At 33.5% G+C, this 23430-nt stretch overlaps 1 protein-coding gene across 5 annotated transcripts in view; it reads left to right on the forward strand.

The window, feature by feature from the left end:
* tacc (transforming acidic coiled-coil protein) overlaps positions 1-23430 on the forward strand; it is a 114450-nt gene that overhangs the window by 39281 nt on the left and 51739 nt on the right. For all 5 annotated transcript variants that reach the window (XM_065509125.1, XM_065509133.1, XM_065509108.1 and 2 more), the window contains exons 2-5: positions 11365-11632; positions 11702-11767; positions 16732-16797; positions 16877-19516. In XM_065509125.1, coding sequence (XP_065365197.1) covers positions 11365-11632; positions 11702-11767; positions 16732-16797; positions 16877-19516 — 3040 coding nt within the window. The remainder of the gene's footprint in view (positions 1-11364; positions 11633-11701; positions 11768-16731; positions 16798-16876; positions 19517-23430) is intronic.

The raw sequence follows: 23430 nt of genomic DNA on the forward strand, positions 1-23430 counted from the left end.
TTTTCTTTAGAAAAATTTGTGCTGGCTGGCGAGAGAGTCTTTTCTTTAGAAAAACTTGAACTGGCTGGCGAGAGAGTCTTTTCTTTAGAAACACTTGTGCTGGCTGACGAGAGAGTCTTTTCTTTAGAAAAACTTGAGCTGGCTGGCGAGAGTGTCTTTTCTTTAGAAAAACTTGAGCTGGCTGGCGAGAGAGTTTTTTCTTTAGAAACACTTGAGCTGGCTGGCGAAAGAGTTTTCTTTAGTAAAACTTGGGATGGCTGGCGAAAAGGTTTTCTTTAGAAAAATTTGTGCTGGCTGGCGAGAGAGTCTTTTCTTTAGAAAAACTTGAACTGGCTGGCGAGAGAGTCTTTTCTTTAGAAACACTTGTGCTGGCTGGCTAGAGAGTCTTTTCTTTAGAAACACTTGTGCTGGCTGGCGAGATAGTGTTTTCTTTAGAAAAACTTGAGCTGGCTGGCGAAAGAGTTTTATTTAGAAAAACTTGAGCTGGCTGGCGAAAGAGTTTTCTTTAGAAAAACTTGAGCTGGCTGGCGAAAGAGTTTTCTTTAGAAAAACTTGAGCTGGCTGGCGAAAGAGTTTTCTTTAGAAAAACTTGAGCTGGCTGGCGAAAGAGTTTTCTTTAGAAAAACTTGAGCTGGCTGGCGAAAGAGTTTTCTTTAGAAAAACTTGAGCTGGCTGGCGAGAGGTTTCTTTAGAAAAACTTGAGCTGGCTGGCGAGAGGTTTCTTTAGAAAAACTTGATCTGGCTAGCGAGAGATTTTTCTTTAGAAAAACTTGAGCTGGCTGGCGAGAGAGATTTCTTTAGAAACACATGTGCTGGCTAGCGAGAGAATTTTTTGTTTAGAAAAACTTGATCTGGCTAGGAGAGATTTTTCTTTAGAAAAACTTCTTGCGGGCGAGAGCGATTTCCTTAGAAAAACTTGAGCTGGCTGGCGAGAGCGATAGAGTTTTCTTTAGAAAAATTTGAGCTTACTGACTAGAGTTATCTTTAGAAAAACTGGAGCCAGCATAGGTGAGAGATTTTTCTCTAGAAAAACTGGAGCCAGCATAGGCGAGAGATTTTTCTTTAAAAAAAACTGGAGCCAGCATAGGCGAAAGATTTTTGTTTAGAAAAACTGGAGCCAGCACAGGCGAGAGATTTTTCTTTAGAAAAACTGGAGCCAGCATAGGCGAGAGATTTTTCTTTAGAAAAACTTAAGCCAGCATGTGCGAGAGATTTTTCATTAGAAAAACTGGAGCTAGAAAAGGCGAGAGATTTTTCTTTAGAAAAACTTGAGCCATCCTAACTAGTTGTCGAGTCCTTAGGAAAACGTGAGCCAACCTATATGACTATCATGAGCCTAGCTGGATGTGTCGGGATTTATTTCTTTAAAAAACTTGAGCCACCATAAGCGAGAGATTTTTCTGAATTTATTATGTGTATGAATTGTCAGAGTTTGTAGAAAATGTTGACAACTTCTTTGTAACAATATATTCATAGAATTCTTAATTCTTAACATTGAAAAAGGGTACAAATTAAAAGTTAACCGTCCTTATAAACTGGCTTCTACTTTTGAAGTGATGAAATTATGATTACCTGGAAGTGATACAATTAATATGCATTAAGTTTTTATCCAGCTACAATACATATCACTGTTTTTTTTTGTATTTATTTGTTTCGCATTTGGCCTATTGACCATGGGTGGGTTTTACATTCATTATTCTCTTTTATCGTCGCTTGTAATTTTTATTTTCTTTATATTGTTAATTTTCTCACTCATTTGTCACTTTCAATTATATTAGAAATACATACAATTTGCATATATAAAAATTGTCTTATAATTTGGTGTTTTTCTTCTTCGGTTGGCTTTTATTTATTTTGCGTTGTTCTTAATATTTGTATGTTTTTTTTATATAATATGTATTCATTCTTAATAATTATAAGTGCGGAATAATTTCGAATATAAAAAAAACCAAAACATTTGTTTACAAATTTTTAAAAGGTTGTCAATAATAAACAAAATTTGGGGTAAGATTGTAAATAAAATAAGAATGAAAAAAAAAAACAGAATTAAAAGTGTAATAGAATTATAAATGGTGGTTTAATTTTTTATTAAAACAAATATTTTAAAAAGTATAAAAAATGGAATAAAAATTGCTTTAAAATACTCTCAAATTATTGTAATTAATCACGGCGGCTTTAAATGTTTTTACTATGAAATCATTACATATTACACAAGTGTAAAGCTCCCGTCAAAAGATTGTAACTTCTTATAATGTGTTAATTATATTAAATTGTCTTAAGAAGCCACAAAATATTATTTTAAGACAAACGATTGCATTCAATTGTAAAATATTTATTACTCACCTCATTAACACTTAACAAGACAGAGTGTTTCAAAATGAGATGCAAAATAATGAAAAAACAATAACAGCAGCTTTAAAATTTAGAATTTCAAACTGAAGCAACTATTTATTTATAATGTCACATGTTATTTGTCATAATTCTTGTTTAGACGGCTATATAATTATCATATATTTATTTCACGATCTTTAAAGACAAATTAGCATTCTGAAGTTAATGAATTGAAAACTTCTTGGGCTCAGAATCATAGCGGATTATATTTTCATAGCCACCATCAAAAAAGATAGGGGTATATTTATTATATCATTCCATTTATAATACATTGAAATATTCATCGCAGACCCCCAAAAATATATTTATACAATTTTCTCACAGGATTCTAAGACGATCTAGCTGTGTCCGTCCGTCTGTCTGTCTTTTGAAAACACGATAGGACCCAAACAAATATTTTACGTTGATTAATTTTATTTGTTACTAGCTCTACCCGGTGCGCTTCGCTACGCTATCGTAATACAATAAAAAATGTGAAAGCGATTTTATATAAAAACAAGTAAGAGAGCTACACATCTGCTCAAAATAATAGATACACCTAATTGGAAAAAATTTAAATGGCGGTAACATTGAAAATTTCCTCGCAAGCGTTAAGAATACATCATATTATTAAAATTTCTATCTGGCAATGTCATGTCAGTCAAAAATCTGGCAACTATTTGCTTTCATGTTGATTTTTAAAAACGAATTTATTTGAATTACAAAAAATTATTTGCTCATAAAAATAGATACACATCAGTAATTTGTAATTTGTTTATATACAATTTTTTTTTTGTGCAATTTTTTGTTCCTATTTACGTGAAACAGTAAGTATAATTTAAATTTTAGCAACAATTTTATAAAAAATAGGACTCTTTTGAAGAAAATGGGACGAAATCATCATTGTACCGAAGATGAGAAATCAAGGAAAATCATTACGGGAAATAGCAAAGAGCATAGGAAGATCTTTACATTTTGTCCAAAATGCTTTATCTAAAAAACAAAAAAGAGAAACTCGCGGTAGACCAAAGAAAACCAGTCCAGAAACAGATAGGCGGATCGTCCTTATGGTTAAAAAAGACCCTTTCATATCATCGAAAGCTATTTCTGCGGAGCTATGTAACGAAATCAGTCCACAAACAGTTCGTCGTCGTCTTTTACAAGCTAAATTGCCGGGAAGAATTGCCAGAAAAGTGCCACTAATGCGCCAAAAAAATATCAAGACAAGATTAGAATTTGCTAAAGAGCACTTACAATGGTCCGGGTGTGAAGGCGAAAAAAAATGGAGAAATATTTTATGGAGCGACGAAACAAAAATAAATTTGTTTGGAAACGACTGCCAAAGAAATGTACGCCGACCAAGAGGAAAAGAATTCCACGTTAAATTTACAAAAAAGACGGTAAAACATGGCGGGGGAAACATAATGGTTTGGGGTTGCTTTTCATGGAATGGTGTTGGTCCGATATTCCGAATAGAAGATACCATGAATGCTAGTGGGTATAGAGACATATTGGAAAACGTAATGCTTCCATATGCATCGGAAAATATGCCATTAATATGGACATTCCAGCAGGACAACGACCCAAAACATAGTTCAAGATTAGTTAAAAACTGGTTCTTGGAGAATAACGTACCTGTTTTAAGCTGGCCCAGCCAATCCCCTGATTTAAACCCAATAGAAAACTTGTGGAGTGAATTAAAGATAAGGCTTTCGAAGGAAGTTTTCAAAAATAAAGACGATTTATGGGAGAAAACGCAAAAAATATGGTACGAGATTCCATTGGAGAAGTGTCAGAACTTGATATCCAGTATGCCCAGAAGAGTGGAGAAAGTTTTACAAAACAAAGGTGGATATACTGGATACTAGCTTTACTTTAATAATAAACTAATTTTTTTAAGATAAAATTTATTAGCTTTTGTTTAATAAGAATTTTTAAAAATGTATCTATTATTATGAGCACCAAATTTTTCGAAATTTAAGAAATTTAATTTACTTTATAATATTTATTATTAATTATGAAATATTTTGTTTTTGTTTTTTACTCTCCTTTTAACTATAAATAAAAATCGACTGAATTTTTTTTATAATTTTACAATATACCATTATTTTTTTTCGTTTTTAAAAAATAAATTTCGGTGTATCTATTATTTTGAGCAGATGTGTATATTCGGCTCTGTCGAATCTTATGTACCCTTCACCAAATTATACTTCAGAATAAAAATTTTAAATATTTTTAGGTAAACTAAATTTTTTTTCCAAAGTTGATTTTTTAAATTAAATTTTTTTTTAATACTTATCGAAAAAAAACTTTTTGTGAAAAAAAATTCGGGTTAAAAAATATTTTTTTTCGATTTTGACCCATTGTAAGTCCAACTTACTATCATTAGATATCCATATTGTCTATATTAATGACTTAGTAATCCAGATATAGGTCAAAAATCGAGGTTGTCCTGGTTTTTTCCTTATATCTAAGCCGGAGATATTAATGTATGAATCGTGTATGTAAGTTATTTGGGGGCTTCGGAAAGTTGATTTCAACAGACAGACAGACGGACATGGCTTAATCGACTCCGCTATCTATAAGGATCCAGAATATATATACTTTATAGGGTCGGAAAATTATATTGTGGAAATTACAAACGGAATGAGAAACTTATACAGTGGTGGCCACCAATTTAAGACAAATACTTGAATTTTTTTCATCAACTGAATTTTAAGTGCGATAGAGTCAAAATAAATGGACCTTTAGGGTACGAAATTTATTATTAATGTTTCTAGTTGTTAATCCGATTGACAATGAAATTTGACATACAGTGGTGGCCACCAATTTAAGACAAATACTTGAATTTTTTTCATCAACTGAATTTTAAGTGCGATAGAGCCAAAATAAAAGGACCTCTAAGGGTATGAAATTGATTATTAATGTTTCTAGTTTCTGAAAATTGTTTGGAAAAATCGGTAAAACATATATGGTCAAAGATATGTGGAAATACGTTGACCCACCTCAGCGAACATCCGCTGTTAATAACATGATATGACCGAAACTAATGGAACTAAAAATACGAAATTTCGTCCGAATATTTTATAATAATAAAAATATAATGATATACATGTTAGAAAATATGTTTGTTTAAAAAAAAATAAATGTTGGTCAAGTTGTCGAAAAATTTTATGTGTTCGTGGTGAATATGTATGAATTGACACAGTCGAATAAAACACACTTGTGTGTTAAAACAGTCCTCATGCATACATATTTGTGGAAATATTTGAAAAAATAATTCACAATTACATGGAATTTAGCAAACAATTTTTGTCTTAAATTCCTGGCCACCACTGTATATAACTTTCTCACGAAGGTGAAGGTTATAATAAATGAATAACCATTAAAATTATAAAAAAAATATCCTGCGATTTTAAAAAAAATATTGAAAATTTTCTTAGGCAAGTTTCGATCCAGACTATTTATAGTCAAACTTTAATTTATAAAAAGTTGGATATTCTTTAGATATTCGAAATTAAACATTTACTTTGTATGGACTGGTACCAAATTAACACATGAAAAGTATTGAGAATACGCTAGATATTCGATAATAAATATTACTTTATATAGGAGGGGGCACGTTCCTTTCTCCTACCTCCTTTTAGCATAACAAGACACTGGCATCAACGTAATTTACACAAAGTTTAAATACTCCCACTATTACATTCACTTGATATTGGTAAATAACTATGTATATACGTGGTATTGAAGATGCCACTCCACTGTTCTGATCCCACCCACTTTTAATTTATTTTATGTACAATGATAACAAAATAACTCATTTAATAATTCTCCAGATATTCAACTATAACTATTTTCTTTATATAAGAGGGGTCATTACCACTAAGCCGATCCCTCCCAATTTCAGCCAAACATCCTAAAATATAAGAAACTGATTCGGACAAAGACTCTCCAAATTACAATTTTCATTGTAATGGAGTTCCTAAACCTACTGTCCGACCTCAGCCATTTTTAGCTAAACTTCGTACAGTGGTACTAATCTTAAAGACTTTCATAATTTTTGTTCTCCAAATATTCGAAAATAACCAATAATATCCAGCACATATCTAGCCAACTAAGTACCATGGTAACGAAATAAATCCTTCAAAGTTATTTGGTGTCTCTAATACAGCTCACCAGATATTTTCAGAAAAGTTACGTAAAATTACAAAAAAATGTTTCGGACAAAGTTTGAAAATCTCGAGATATTGAAAATTGAGTATGCACTTTGTATGGGAGGGTCCACACCACACCCACTGTTCCCATCTCCACCATTTTTAGCTGAACTCCGTATAGGAGGTGACTCACCGCCAGTTCCGATCCTTCCCATGTTCAGGCAAACTCCGTATAGTGATATGAAATTGATGTATACAAAGTTTAAATACTTTTGCAATTATAGTTCTTCACATATTAGAAATAAACAATTTACACTAAATCAATACCGCACAAATAACTATTTACTTTGTATTGGTGGTGCCACGCCCATTTATACAATTCCGCCCATTTTGAGGCAAGCAACGAACAATGGTACTGAAGTAAATCCCGCGAAATGTTTTCGGCTTACACAATGATAGTACACCAAATATTCCATAATAACTATTAACTTTGTATGGGAGGTGTCACGCCCACTTAGAATTTAAAAATAAAAAGTAGTCTATAGGAATATACGGTAAAAATTTTAAGAGGTTTAGCCTCCTATAAGGTACAAACAAATAAACAGACATAAATATGGATAAACACAAAATTACTAATTTTACCCGTTTTTACCCCCTTGAAGGTAGACTTTTGAAAAGGTACTTTCCAAATTGAAAATGGACAATATCGGTCCATGGTTTAAATGTCCCCCCAGAATACTGATTGAGCAGTCATAAAAATATTGATTATTTGGCAATCCTGATACAATTTTGCACAAGTATAAAAATCGATCAACATTTTTACCTAGTCCCCACACATGGTCCCCCTCAGAAAATGACTTGAACTCATAATTGTCTTATAATAATTAATATCATGAGAATCAGTGCATAATTGATATAACTCCTATGTATATCAGAAAAATATTTTATTGGCACATACTTATTGTTATTGTAAATTTAATAATTGAAGACAGACTGAAACATTTTTGTTGTTCTAAAATTTATTTTTAATTTTTTTTTTGTTTAAATTTATTAGTGAAAACTATTTAATAATTAAATTTTTAAATTTAAAGTTTACTTTGCTACAATTAATTAAATAAAATTCATAAAATCTCCAACTACCGCCGCAATATTCCATTAACATTTAATGTTATTATTAAAACCTAAACAGCCGTATATAAACGAGCACAATAACATAAACATACCTTTTAAAATATGAATAGAAAATTTTGCAAAACAAAATTCTATGGGAAAACAACTACATACTAGTATGCAGATAAATGTAGGAGGCAAAAGTTGATGGTTGTTTTAGCCAGCCAGTATGTATTAATGAATTCTAAAAACAGTTTAACAGACAAAGGAAAGAAATTTGAATTTGTTCTGATTTAATATTAAATTTTTTGGTTTACTACAGTTTATTTAAAGTAAGACTAGTTGGAAGTTCAATATCCGTGCGCAGATTTGAAACTGTAGCTCCTATAAAATCCCGCTGATCCTCACTGAATTGTTCATAATTTTTGTGAAATTTCAGCATAACAATTCAATGTTTTTCATCAAACAATTGACCTGAAGACTTTTGATGTAAATATTGACAATTAAAACCGGGAATTGCAATTTTATCATACAATTTGTTAGGTTAGGTTATAAGGGCTGCCGGCTTTATCAGCTCACTTGGGTCCATGAATTGGTGCCTTTGTGATACCCTAAAGGATCATGTTCAGGTCCTTCACATGTCGGTAAGGGGTTCGACGAACGAATAAACGAATCCATCTTCCTAACATCCACTCTTGATAGATCCACCACAAATAACTATTTACTTTTTATGGGTAGTGCCACGCCCATTTATGCAAGCAGAGTACAATGGTACCGAAGTAAATCCCGCGAAGTGTTTTCGGCTTTCACAATGATAGAGAACCAGATATTTCATAATAACTATTAATTATTGGTGTTTTCGCTGTACGAGTGATTTGCAACAAGAGCGGTATACCGACCAAATGATCGATCTCGTCGACTGTCAGACGTAAGCCTGCTTTGGCCAGATCATCGGCGATAGTGTTGCCGAGTACACCAGAGTGACCCGGCACCCAGAATAACTCCAGGTCAGAATGTTTCGAAATCTCGTTAAGAGACGTTCGTGTACCAATCTGGATATCGAATAGACATCAGAGAGGGATTTAATGTCAGGTTTACTATCAGTACAAATTCGAATATTCACACCAAATAACCTATAGTACTTCATCCTTTTGATGGCTGAAATATCAGATTGAATTATACTACATTAATCATGTAACCTGAAACACACCCCCTTCTGAAAACGGGGTATATAGAAGCCCCCAACCACCCCAATCGCAGACTTGGAACCGTCTTTATAGATAACACACGTGTTCCTAGAAGATGGTAATCCGCCCGCAATCGATACAGAGAAACGTTTGTGAATAATGGGTAAGAGCGAGATGGAGCGTTGCGCGCCCTTGATCATTAGTGCAGAGATTCGCAGGGTTCCCTCAATTATCGAGGAAGTAGGTGGATTTAGTGAGAGTCCTTCACCATACTTATGTTTCGGGTTTCTAGGGTTTATTCCCCAGGTATTCTCTCGCTTGGATATTCAGGCTCCAGGATGGTTTTGAGTCTAAAATGATACTCATTTATTTCACACTATCCAATAACATCCATCCCGTAAATGTGCGGTAATGGAAATGAGGGTATTTTCTACCTTCATGAAAAGAGTACAATATCCATTTTCCCACTATTCACACCAAGTTCACTATCATTCAGCGAATAAGTGTACTAAGTGAAGTTTGTAGGCATCGTGATAATGTGTCAAGTTTCCCAGAAACAGCAACATCATAAGCATATGCAACCGTTTTGCACTTCATGGAGTCTAATTTCATGAGCAGGAATAGAACGATGGAACCCCTCCCAGCCGAATCCCCCGGTTCTCTAATCTGAAAATAGTAGCAGTCTATAGTTAGAAGTCTACCAATCCAATCCGACCAAAGCCGTAAGAATCTTCTCTGGAGTCACATTGTTGAAGGCTCCTTCAATATTCATATTACTTGTGCTCGAAATAGGAACAAGTTCCTCAAGTCACTAGCCTTGAGAACCTTGCTAGTCACCTACAAGGCGATTAGTCGGTCATTGGTCAACTATGCTGCTCCAGTGTGGTCGTCTTCGTTGAGTGATACTCAGTGGAGAAATATTCAAAGCTGTCAAAACTCAGCCTTAAGGACCGTCACAGGCTGCCTTCAAATTACCTCCGAACAAAACATTCACTAGGAAACCAAAGTTCTACCAGTCAAGGAACAAAACGTCATGTTGACGCAACAGTTCCCTCTGGGATGTCACCGGAGGAGTCATCCAACTTCAACATCGCACAGTTGGATTCTCCGCCGATGCATGTCAGACAGGACCTTCGAAAATACGAGAAAATCATACAGAGATATGTGCAGGATCAATTTGATCGCCGCTCGTACATGACAGCTTTGAACGACATTCACAGAGACGCCATCAATTCGCCGTACCAGGATACTGTATGAATATCGTACTTGGAGGTCGCTCACCACCGATATCAGACACCGAGAGGATTCTGCAGCACAACTAAGATCAGGATGGAGCAACCGACTTAATGCCTTTTGGTACCGCATCAACTAATGCCCAGCATGTGGTCAGTGTCCGCATGACAACATCCACATATTCAACTGTTGAGCAAACCCTACTTCACAATATCCTATGGATTTATGGACTCACCCAGTCAAAGTAGCACAATTCCTTGGACAACATGCAGAACTCCCTGATTGAATATTGTAAAATTGTTTACAACAATTTGTGCTCGAGCGATTTTTCTACAAATCCCATAAGCGAGTGTAAAGCCGTCTCAACAGATTTGACGTTCATGTAGGCATGCTGAGACATAGAAAGTCGGGTTGGATCAATCGATAAACGTAAGTGCAGATTGATTATCCTTTCCATGGTCTTCGAGAGGAAGGACGATAGACTAATAGGCCTTAGTCTTCCCTCCATTAGGTTTGAAGGCAACTGTGCATCTGGTCCAGGACTCCGGAATATATGACCATGCTAAACAGATCGAATATATAAGAGTCAACCAGGTTATAATTAGATCCTCATTCCGTTGTTATTCAGACATAGTTGCTATTAAATTTATTAAACAGCCCTCGCTTAATAAATTTCTTAAATAAATAATTAAAATTTATTATTTTGTCATTTCGTGTTATTCTTGATAATTCGCAATTCGTACCCAATTTCTATTTACAGTCTTTTATTTGTTTGTTCTTTCTCTATCACAATTTAATTAATATTATTTGACGTTAAAATGTGAACAGTATTTTTTCTATTTTGGTGGCAGTTGCATGTTGTTTGGTTAGCTAGGCCCTTTAATTATTCTAGCAGACATTTGTTGTTTACAATATACTATATGCATACATCCATCCACATATTTATTTAGTTTATAACAAATGCTGTCATGATGGCAAATAAACAAAAATAATATATAAAAAAAACTGCATACATATTTTCAATTCATCTCGTGTATGAATTTCAAAATTTTTTTTTTCCACTTTGTTTGCATGTAAAAGAAAAAAACAACACAAGATAATTTTCTTTTCATAAATTCGCAAGAAAATGTAATAAATTTTGTTGTTTTTTTACTTACTATGCTCAATTGCAGTAAATTTAAACATGCAAACATTTTGAACATGACATTGATTTTTCCCAAACCGAAATTGTTTATTTTTCTTATGTTTTATAGCTTTAACATTTTTAATTAATTTCTTTATGTTTTCTATTTTAATTTAATTTTTAGTTGAGTCCCTTATCCTCCAAAGCGGCTTTAAACAACTCAAAACTGTTAAATTCATCTACGGGCTCGAATATACAAGTTAATAATAATAATAAAACTCCCTTAACGGCTGCTGGTTCAGCAACGGTTTTTGAAAACAATTCTTCAATTCACAAATTTCATATTGATCCAGAATTGGAAACTGGTATATTTAGTGATCAACATCATGCAGCGTTAGATCTATTGCACTCAAAGAATACTGGTGTTAATAGATCTTCTAATAAGTTTGTGGGTAAGTTGATTTGTTGCTTTTGATTTATGACATTTGTTTTAAATATTTTGTCTTTTTTATAATTTAAAGGTTTAACGGAATTCGATGAAGCTAAAATACCAGAGTTACCGGGTGATTTAAATCCCAATATTGAAGGTAAGACTAGGCGAAAATTTGTTTGTTTAAAAAGGCTGTGAAGTAATTAATTCCATCTTATAATTCTCATTTAGTTGATACTAATTTTTCATAAATACTTTGAAAGTTTCTAGAAATGAGACACAAATTAGACAGATTGATTTGATAGATTTGAAGGGGTGTGTACTATAAGAAGTATATTTCCACTCGAAGACCCATAAGATCCATTGTGATACCCTTTAGAAATAGAACTAGATGTGAAGAGAAGAACCTAAATTGTAAAGAAAAGAAGTATGGTGATATAAAGAGAAATAAAACGAAAACCCAGTCCAAAAAAGACAGGAACTAACTATAGACTGGGATTCTCAGAAACCTGTTACATAAAATATATTTTACTGTTTTTAGTTCCTCAATATTCTCACACATCCTACAAAAGTACTTTGCGCCCATATCCTCTTATCGATTGAAAGCTCCAATTGAGCATTGACCGATTATCACACCTACTAAAGACCTGAGACTTTTCCTATTAGTTATCTGGTTGCATTTGCATACAACTTTGGCCATTTTCGATAACGACTTTTTTGATTGATCGAAAAATCGATTTGACAATATCAAATGACCCACCCTACTGGACACACTGCAATCCGTCCTACTACACCAGTCTGTATTTTAAAGTATACTTTGGTGAAGGGTATATAAGATACCTCTCTCGCTTGTTTTTCTTGGTACTGAAATACAAACAAATTTAACAGAATACAAACATTTACTTTAAGAGTTCGGATAAGTTTCAAAATATCACAAAACTTTGCTGTTCAAATGTTGTATCAAATCAAAGCCAACAAACATATAGTAAACTTGCATACTGTTTAATTTTTCCTTTTCATACATTTTGCGACATTGTCAATGTTTATTCGGTTGCATCTTATTTCTCAAGTTTTTTGAATTCAAAATTTATTTATTATTCTGGAAGGGATAATTTCATATCTCCTTAATTCTAATTTTGAACCACTAGACCCATTTTGGCTTAATAATAAATAGCATTTTCTCTTTGTACACAAACATTGATTATTTGGAAAGCCCTCTCTAATTGTTAATGGAATTTAGAAGATAATCAGATACGAAGATGGAAATCGATTTCTAAAACGGAAAGATTTGAAAAATTTCGTTTCGTCCAATTTTTAAAACTTAGTTTTATTTAAAGTGTATTTATATATTAACACACAACCGTATTATAAAAAACTAGCTGCCCCGGCAAACGTTGTTCTGCCATAGCTCACACAAAGTTTAAAGACTCCCACTATAATAGTACCCCAGATATATAAGTCAATTGTGAATCTAAACCATCCAGGGGCCCACTCAAACACACACAACAAATTTCATCGATATCGGCCCAGCCGTTAAGGAGGAGTTCAGTTACTAACACACGTACAGAAGAATTATATATATAAAGATTAATATTTAAAATGTTTATTGAGAATTGTTATAATTTTGTCCACTTAATTTTTGTTTTGTCACTAACTTTTTAAAATGTTTATTATTGTATATATTCTTAATCAAATATTGTTAATTTATACTAACTCTATTGGGGCAACATTTAACAACAATCGTGCAAAAAGTAATTTTTATCTAATTTCGGCACGCTGAACCACAAATCAGTCGAAAATTTTAAAATCGTTTAGTCAGATTTTTTGATGTTTTTACATTAAGTTTTTATGAAAAAACATACAGTCGTTGACAAAACAAAATTTTCGACACTTTTCCAAATATTCCATATGTAGCCCAAAATTTAAAATATTTTTTTAAAATAAAAATTTTTTTTAGTATTTTATTTATATAAATTAACTGAAAAACAAACAACATAATTAATTATATGCTGAAAAAAGGGAACAAAATTAAAAATATTCACTATTTCGCTACTGACAAAACAATGGAAACTTTTAAACTTCTGCAAGAAAGAAGTGTAAAACGAAAATAATATTTAAAAGAACGATGTAAAAAGCATCCTGTTTACAGTTATTTTATTTTTAAATTCTGGTAATTTTTCACAATTTCCTTTTCTAAGTTTTTCGCATAATTGCTTTTTTTCAAAGTTAACGAAAATGGCTAAAGTTAGTCGCAGGGCAAATGAGGCTGGTCTTGGTTGCTATCGTTCTGTGAAAAAACCACTCATTTCTAAAAAGAACCGTTCGGCTCGTCTACAATTTGCCAGGGATCATACAGAAATGGAATACTGTCCTCTTTTCCGACGAATCCAAATACAATTTAAGAGGCAGTGATGGGGGAACATTTGTAAGACTACCAAAGGGAAAAGGATTAGATCCAAAGTACACAAATAAAGTTTGGCGGTGGCAATATTATGCTATGGGGATGTTTTTCAGGGCAAGGTATGGGCCCAATTCATATTATAAAAGATACCATGAACCAGAACCATATTAAACGATGTTATGTATCCATACGCTGAGGAAAATATGCCCCTAGTTTGGAGATTCCAACACGACAACGACCCGAAACACACCTCTTGGGTTGTAACCGAGTGGTTACAATCCAACGAGCTACGTGTTTTGAAGTGGCCTGCCCAATCGCCAGATCTCTATCCCATAGAAAATTTATGGGAAAGGAAGGAAGGAAGATTTATCGGAGGCTGTTATAAGGGAATGGCAAAATATTTCAAAGGAGACCATTGACTCTTTAATTGGTTCAATGCATCGTCGATGTGTAGCAGTTATAAAAAATAAGGGATACCCAACAAAATATTGAGTTATTGCAAAGTTTAGACCATATTTGTTAAAATAATACCTAAGTTTCCATTGTTTTGTCAATGCCGTAATAAAGAAATCTTTTAATTTTGTTTTCTCATTTTTAGAATTTAATTAATTATGTCCTTTGTTTTTTGTTAAATTAAGTTAATAAAAGCAAACAAATAAAATACTACAAAAATGTTAAAATTTTTTAAAAAATTATTTCAGATTTTAGGCCACTAATGAAATATTTGGAAAAGTTTCCATTGTTTTGTCAACCACCGTATTTACCTCAAGAACGTAAAATTTAACTGAATGATTTAAAAACTGTTTATGAATTTCAAATATACTTTTATCTTTTAGTTAGGTACCATTTGTTATTTTACGGTCTATACTTGTCTGTCCAAAAGCACAACTAATAAATGGAGACTATACCTGATAATTTTTAATGTTGACAACCATTTTGACGTTTATTATGATAAACATTTAACAGGTATAGACAGGGGGTTATTTTAATATTTAAGAATGTTTGCAGAATAGTGTAAGGAATTGCAAAATTCTAATTTTTCAGTTTAATGACAGCAGTTTTAATTGCAGCTAATTGAATAACGTTTTTTGGGGTACTACGATTAATATTTTGTTTTAAAATTGTATTTAAAAGCATATGAGGAGTCGCAGAACAAAAGGTACTTTTTTCGAATTTTTTTACAAATTGACTTTTTGGTATTTTTATATTTGGGTTGAAATCTTCTAGAAAAAATCAATTTCCCAAAATTTTTTAATTTTCAAGAAAGTACCCTTTTGTTCTGGGCTATATACGTATTAATATTGGTCTCTATTTAGAAATTAAAACAAAGTAATAATGGTAAAAAAAGTTGTTGTGGCCGTACAAGCACGGAAGATGCCGAACGTTCTGAACGCCCAATTAAGGTCTCTACATTCGAAACAATTGAAACACTTTTTTATCATTGAAATTGTTTGCCAATAGGAGATTGAAAGTGCCAGAGAAGCCATAGGCATCTCACATGGCTCAGTGGTTTCAATTTTGAATGATCATTTGGGTATGAGAAAGCTTTCTCTTAGATGGCTGCCGCGTTTGCTGTTTGTTGGCAAAAATCCACGAATTAGGCTACGATTTTTGTTGTCATAAATTCAAATTTCTTTTTAAATATTTTAAGAAATTTTTAACGTTTTTCTAACTTTAATGCAAAATATTAATCACAAAATTGTCTAGTTTCTATAGCATTTAAAAATGTTACAAATTAGAATTTCGCAATTAATTGCATAAGCCTGAAAACATCATTACATATTTCAATAACAAATGGTACTTAATTTGCTCAATTTTCCTAGATTTTAAAATTAAAAATAGTTTTTAAGGTTTTCAATAAAATTTCAATGCAAAAAAACATGGTTTTATGTGAAAACCGAAATATCTGGAAAACTTACCGTACGATTTCAGTTTAACGTGTCTAATTATATAAACAAAATTTTTTTCGTGAGCAGCACTTTTTGGTTGTCGTTATTTAAACGATATCGTAACTACACCACGAATTTAGTAAACAGTTTGTTGTGATGATGGTTAAGATGTTAATGACGTTGTGAGGATTGTATTGCAGATGAAATTCGTGGTCCTGCTTCAAATTAGCGGTCGTACATCGGTTGTACTTAATGTTCTAAAGACTTCTGCTGCATCTATAAATCAAATATACCTTCGAGAATATAGCAATTAAAAATAGACAAAAGCAGTCCATAAATGAGGCAATATAATGTGAAAGGACGACTATTGACTCTTTTTTTTTAAACCCCAGATAACTCTCTGACCTTACAGCTGCCCATATCAATCTGATATACTTTGTAGGTTGTTGCTATATAAAATATGAGAAACAGGTTAAAAAATGTTGAGTTAGAGGATATTTTGAAAGCTTTTAGGTATTATATTACCAAAAAGAGATAATGGTTGAGATAAATGCAATTTAAAAAAACAATTATTGACCAAAACAATACGATAATTTCATTGGATATTTATTAATAGCTGTATTCAAAATTAAAAACTGTATGCTAACAAATGGGTGACTTAATAAAACGTACACACAAAAACGTTAGCCACTTGTTAGTTATCATGCAGTTCATTTCATTTCAATAGAGTTGTGAAATTTTAATTTTGAAATATCATCTTTAAGAGAAAATATGTTAAAAGAGTTCTTCAAATTTATCTTTAACTTTTACCCCCCTCTTATTTTTCTTCAGAACAATACAATGTAACGTTTGAGGAATGTTTTATACCAACATTAACCGCCCAACAAGGCACAAAAGGTTAGTCGAACAAAACACACAACTCTTGTCAGTACAAAAATACTTACTTATACCCTTACCCCATTTTTGCTCTCAACAGTTCCTGATGAATTTATTGTTGACAAAACTCATCTCCTATTACCCACTGAGTCGGATGCAATTTCATCGGAAAATGAAACCTTTGCCGATTGTGATGATGACAAGGATCCCTTGGCCACTACTTTTGCTGAACAGGCCACTTTGGATGTGACCACAGATTTGGAGTCTTATCAGAGTGCCATCAACAATAGTTTGAATACAAATCTTAATAATACCATGGAAAATCTAGCCGATCTAACCATGGAGGCCGAGGGACAGCCTTTACATAAACTCCAACAAACTCAACTGGCTGAAGACTTTCAAAGTGAATTCCATCAGGCTCAAACTATGGAGGCTGAGGGACAACCTTTATATAAACTCCAACAAACTCAACTGGTTGAAGACTTTCAAAGTGAGCATAATACACCTTTACATGAATTCCATCAAACTCAACTGGTTGAAGATGCTCAGAATGAGTATCCACCACAACAATTTGAGGCTATGGATGAAGAAGAACCCATGGATATTTCTATGAATGCAACCATGGATATTATACACAACACCTCGAGTAATATTGAACGTGTGGAAATGGTTTTGCAACATGCTGAAAATATACTGCAACATATTGAAGACAAAAAGCCCATGGAAGAGTTAAATGTGACCGAAAATGTCCAAGGTTTGTTGGAAAAACAAACGGAGACATCTAAAATGTCTTTTATGGTAAATACACCCCTGGAAAGTGTGGCAGATAAAAGTCAACATTTAGAAATAGAGCAATCTAAACATGAATTGTCTTTAAATAAAAGTATTGAATTGCCCGTCAATAAGACATTGAGTTCTGAATGTATTATTGAAACTGTTAATAAGGAAGTGGCTGCAGAGCAAAATAATGAACCTCAGCAGCCGACGAAACCAGACACTTCTAATAACCTAAATTTAACCATAGATTGCATGAATTCAAGCACTACCAGCAATTCTTCAGCCAAGTCTGCTGCAGCTGCTGATAGCAAAATCGAAACAAAGCTAAATTTATCATTGGGCTTGAGTACTTCAGTGAGTTCACTGAAAAGTTCTGCACCCAGTTCTCCCTCTTTCCCCATCAAACCTGCACATAATGCTGGTTTTCCTCGTTCTCCCAAATCACAGGGTGAAAAACCAAAAGAATCTCCTTTTCTGGAGAAATCTGATTATTTTGCAAATCAACAAACTCAAATTGCCGCAGAGAAATCTATTAATGATTTAAATGGAACATATGTCGAGACATCTGCAACTACTGCGACAACTAATTTAAATGGCACGTTTGTAGAACCTTTCTCAGTGGTAAACGAAAACAACAAACGTCTTACTTATGGTGTGGACACTGCATTGCCAGAAGCTATTGTTCAGTTGGACACGACGAATGAAGAACTTAAAAATAAACGTCAAACTTTCTCATTTGATGCTCTAGCCGAAGAAAAATCGGCTGATGAAAAGCGTCGTACTTTTAGCATTAAATCGAATGAAACAGCTTCATCACCACTCATGCAATTTCCTTCTATGGATAAACCCGACAATTCACGTCGTACTTTCGCTGTTAATGAAACCATTATTATGCCACAAGAAACTTTGTCAGCCTGTGTTAAAAGTGATATGAACTCCAGGCGTACATTTAATGTGGCATCGGAAGAATTTCATGTAGAACCAACCGTACAAACTGCCATGGATACTAGTTTCGAACCCATGGAAGTTGATGACATTGTGTCACAAAATACCACGATGTCTATGCCTATAGATGTAGAGCAAAGATCACAGTCTCCGCCCTTGCCGGCCATGCAACAAAGATCACAATCTCCTCCTCTACCAACCATGCAACAAAGATCACAATCTCCTCCTTTGCCAACCATGCAACAAAGATCACAATCTCCTCCTTTGCCAACCATGCAACAAAGATCACGATCTCCTTCATTGCCAAGATCACAGTCACCCGCATTCTCTATAATGCAACCAAGATCACATTCTCCTTCTCTGCCAACAATGCAACCACGATCCCAATCACCTCCTCTTTCAGCCATGCAACCGCGATCCCAATCTCCTCCACTACCAACGATGCAACCCCGATCCCAATCTCCTAATCTGCCAACTATGCAAGCCAGATCCCAATCACCTCCTCTCCCAGCCATGCAACCAAGATCACAATCACCTTCTCTCCCGGCCTTGCACCAAAACAATTCTAATATCCCTCCAACCTCTCAACTAACATCAGTAGTGCCCACTGACCAAGAAGTCGCCAACATTAAAGAAGAACAAATTTCACCACCATCCTTTGAATCAACCAGCACATCATTTGCTTCACAACCTCTCTCCACACTCATACAAAAAAGACCCTCCATACGCGATGCTCGTGCTCGTGCTGCTGATATTCTCTCAGCCAAAGAACAATCGAATATCAAAGTTAAAGATGAAAAAGATGTTTTCGTAGAGAAATTTACACCATCTCCCATTGAAGATATATTTACAGCTGTCTCGGCCACTTCAACAACCTTAACAAATTCTTCGGGATTTTCAGAATTTGATCAGACTTCATCGTCCTCCACATCAATTATGAATTTTGGAGAACAACAAACAAGACCACAACAGCAACAACAACAAGAATTTGATGATGAATTCAATGGAAATAACAATGGTAAGTAGAAATAATGTTCAATTCTTTAACAAAAATTAATTTAAAATTGATTAATATGCATATTTAATAAAACATTTAACCGTTATTAGCAATATTACAAATTTGTTTAAAAATCTTTAAGAACATTTTTTAAAAAGCTTAAAATTTTTTTCAAAATGTTTACATTTTTTTACACTGATATTATGGAAAAAAGTTTTTCCATATTAATATTGGAGTTTATTCTAAGAAACAATTATTGGCAACTATTACGAAATATATTTGCTAAATACAGATTAAAGTCATGGTAAAAATCGAAAATTTCAAAATTCGAAACTTAAATATTTTTTAAAGTATAAGGGAGGGATAACTTAGTGAAAACCACAGATTTTTTTAGCTTAGATAACTATTCTCCCAATATGACTTAAAAATGCGGATTTTTTTAAAATGTTTAGCTTTTGTTTTGAAACATTTGTACAATATAAATTTATCCATAGTATTGGCCATTGTTAACTTTGACCTTTTCCCATCTTTCTGGATTCCTAGCCAAAATAAATGATCATCTTTTGAGGCCAAGAACGAATCAAGCCAATATCGGATATCGGAAGTAAAGTGTATCCCTGTGAGATCATTCATGCCACGGTCTGGACTAAAAAGCAGGTCAGGCAAAAATTTCCACCACTTCATCTATATATATAAAAATGAAATGGTCCTTGTATGTAATGTCACCACGTGAGAACGGCTGGAGCGATTTGGCTGATTTTTTTATTCGATTCGAAATTTTCAGGAGATGGTTTGTAAAGAAAAAAATTCAAAAATTCCGGGTAAAAGTTAATTTTTTTTGGTTTTGTGAGTCCAGTCAACTGTAATAAAAAAAGCTCCCTAAAGTATGCAGTACAAAATTTAGATATTTTATTTCCAAATAAATAAGAACAGGGTGGTGTGCGTTGGTTGGAGAAACTTGAAGAACTAACATTAGTAAATGCTACCGGGCGAAGCCGGGGCGATCAACTAGTTTTAAATACTTTATAACCCTTAAATGCATGATTTTTACTTTTATTTTTCTATAAAGTATCAAATATTTAGTTGATTTTTATTTATTATATTTCCTTTAGCTTTAGTTTGATTTAGAATTTCTTTAGCTGAAACTTTTCGTTCGATTTTTCTGAATTAGAATCTGAATTAGTATCAAGCTTATATGCGTCTAAAATTAAGTGGAACTGGAATGTAGGCAATTGGCAACAATATGCATTAAAGGGTTAAAAGGTATTGCAACATCTGGTCTAGCGTTGTCATAATGGAATATTAGGGTTTCATGTCTGGCCGCATATTCAGGCCATTTTTCGAACAATGATCGCTTCAAACGAATCAGTTGCGTTCGGTACTGGTTCTCTGTGCTGGTCTAGTCAGATTTCAGCAGCTCATAATAGATAGAACCCTTTTGCTCCCATCAAATACAAAGCATTACCTTAGGGCCATGGATATTTAGCTTTGGTATGGATTCGGCTGGTTGGCCGGGCTTCACATACTATCTCTTTCGCTGCGGGTTATCGTAATATATCCTTTTTCATCGCAAGTAATGATTCGGTACAATAATGATTTCTTTTATATCTGTTAAGCATCATTTCGGATATACCTCTCGGCTTCAATTCTTATGGTACCCAATTTCCCTGCTTTTTGATGAATACTGCTGCTAGCAAATGTTTTTAAGTTGCTGCTTAAATAGCTCCCAATGATTTCTCAAGCTCTTGTTGAGTTTTACAACAATCTTCATTGAGTAATGCCTCCAATTCTTGCTCTTGAAACTTTTTTGGCTGGCCTGGGCGATCTTTGTCTTCCGTGTAAAAACCTCGACTCTCGCAAGTTGAAACCGATGAAACACAGCTTCGGTGAGCAATCGTTGAGCTTCAGCGGCACGTTTTTCAAATTAAAGAATAAAGCGAAACTTACCGCATAGTGATGCTTTGTTGGTACAAAATTCGACATTTTCGAAGCAAAAAAAACTTTATTGTTTACACTATATTGTTCAATAACTAATGGTGTTTTCTTTTCTGGCATAAATGATGCCTTTATTCTGCCTTTTACCCTTTTCTATGTTCTTTTCTAAAAAAAAACAAGTAAGAGAGTATGGTCGGTCAAGCCCGACCATATAATACCCTACACCAAGTAAATGAGTAAAAATATTTTTCTTTTAAAATATCAATAATTTATATTCGTGAGTGATTTTCGGAAGTGGGCCTTATATGGGAGCTATGACCAATTATGGACCGATCACCATAAAATTAGGTCGTGTGATTTATGTCTATATTAAAGTTAACTATGTTGAATTTTGTGTGTATACCAACATTTTTAAGCGATTTATGCACGTTAAAGTGATTTTCGGAAGCGGGTCTATATGGGAGCTATGACTAATTATGGACCGATCGTAACAAAATTTGGTGACATGAATTTTGTATATATAAAACTTATTTGGAGCGAAATTTGTGTAGATACATAGATAAATTAAACATTTATGACCGATAAAGTCCAATATCGAGGGGACATTTGTATGGGGGCTAGGTGAAATAATGGACCGATTTCAGCCAGTTTCAATAGGCTTGGTCCTTGGGCCGAAAAAGTAATATGTACCAAATTTTATAGAAATATCTTCAAAATTGCGACCTGTACTCTGCGCACAAGGTTTACATGGACAGCCAGCCAGCCAGCCAACCAGACGGACGGACGGACGGACGGACATCGTTTAATCGACTCAGAAAGTGATTCTAAGTCGATCGGTATACTTTAAGGTGGGTGTTAGACTAATATTTTTGGGCGTTACAAACATCTGCACAAACGCATAATACCCTCCCCACTATGGTGGTGTAGGGTATAAATAGGCTATAACGTGTTCTTTTCAATTAATGTTGCCCTAAAACCCCGAAGATATGCTACACGTTTCACCCTCAATTTTATCAAAGGGTTAGAAATCCAGCACTTTTTAAACAGCAAAATGTATAGTTTTACAACATTTAGAAGGTACATAAAAGAAAACTGCATAAATGGTAATGATTTTTGTTCTATTGTGATCGTTAAAAATGTAAAACATTATGAGGGTATCGGTAATCTTTAATAAATGGTACAAAATATGTCGGCAACATTTTGTGTCAGAAAAGAAAACGCCAGTAAAGATAAAAACCGCGTTCAAAAGAATACCGAATTTTTAAGTTTTATACCCAATAGCATTTCATTTTATGAAAGCTTATGTCCTCCTGTACGATTTGTTTGTACATAATTTTGCAATCGGACTAGTAGTTTAGAAGAGACATATTACCACTTTTCTTCCGATCGAGCCCACTGCGCCGGAATTATTAACATTATTGAGACAGTTGGAGTGTCGTGAATGAGATAATGAAAAAACATAATTAACACTAATAATTTTAAATTTTTTGTTCCAATTTTGTTATTTTTAGTATACACTTTCTTAATAAATATCTCAAATGTTTGACGTCCTGGATGACAAACCCATTTATGTTTCTCATCATGAACAAAAACCTTGTAAACTTGTGTTATTAAAGCTTAACCCCCATATACAATTTTTTAAATTTATCAAAAGTTTATAAAACAAAATGTCCATACAAAATTTTTTTATGAACCTTTGACAAGTTAAAAAATTTATTACGAATTATGCAACTTTACCTACAACTTTGAAACAAAGTGTTCTCTTAAGTCTCAACAATATGTGTCCATTTAACAATCCATATGTGTTACGTATTTCCTCAAAAATCCTCCCCTAACTGTTATAAACTGATTTGCATGTGGTCGAAAGACGTCCGTCCATACACACATACATATACAATACACTTTCGAAAAAGTGATTAAATGTTTGTGACATGTTCTTTTACATATTTTAACATATTTAAACAAAGAACGAAAGTTCAGGGTCGTCACTATTTGCTAAA

This window comes from Calliphora vicina, chromosome 1 (genome assembly GCF_958450345.1).
Source record: "Calliphora vicina chromosome 1, idCalVici1.1, whole genome shotgun sequence".
NCBI lineage: Eukaryota > Metazoa > Arthropoda > Insecta > Diptera > Calliphoridae > Calliphora > Calliphora vicina.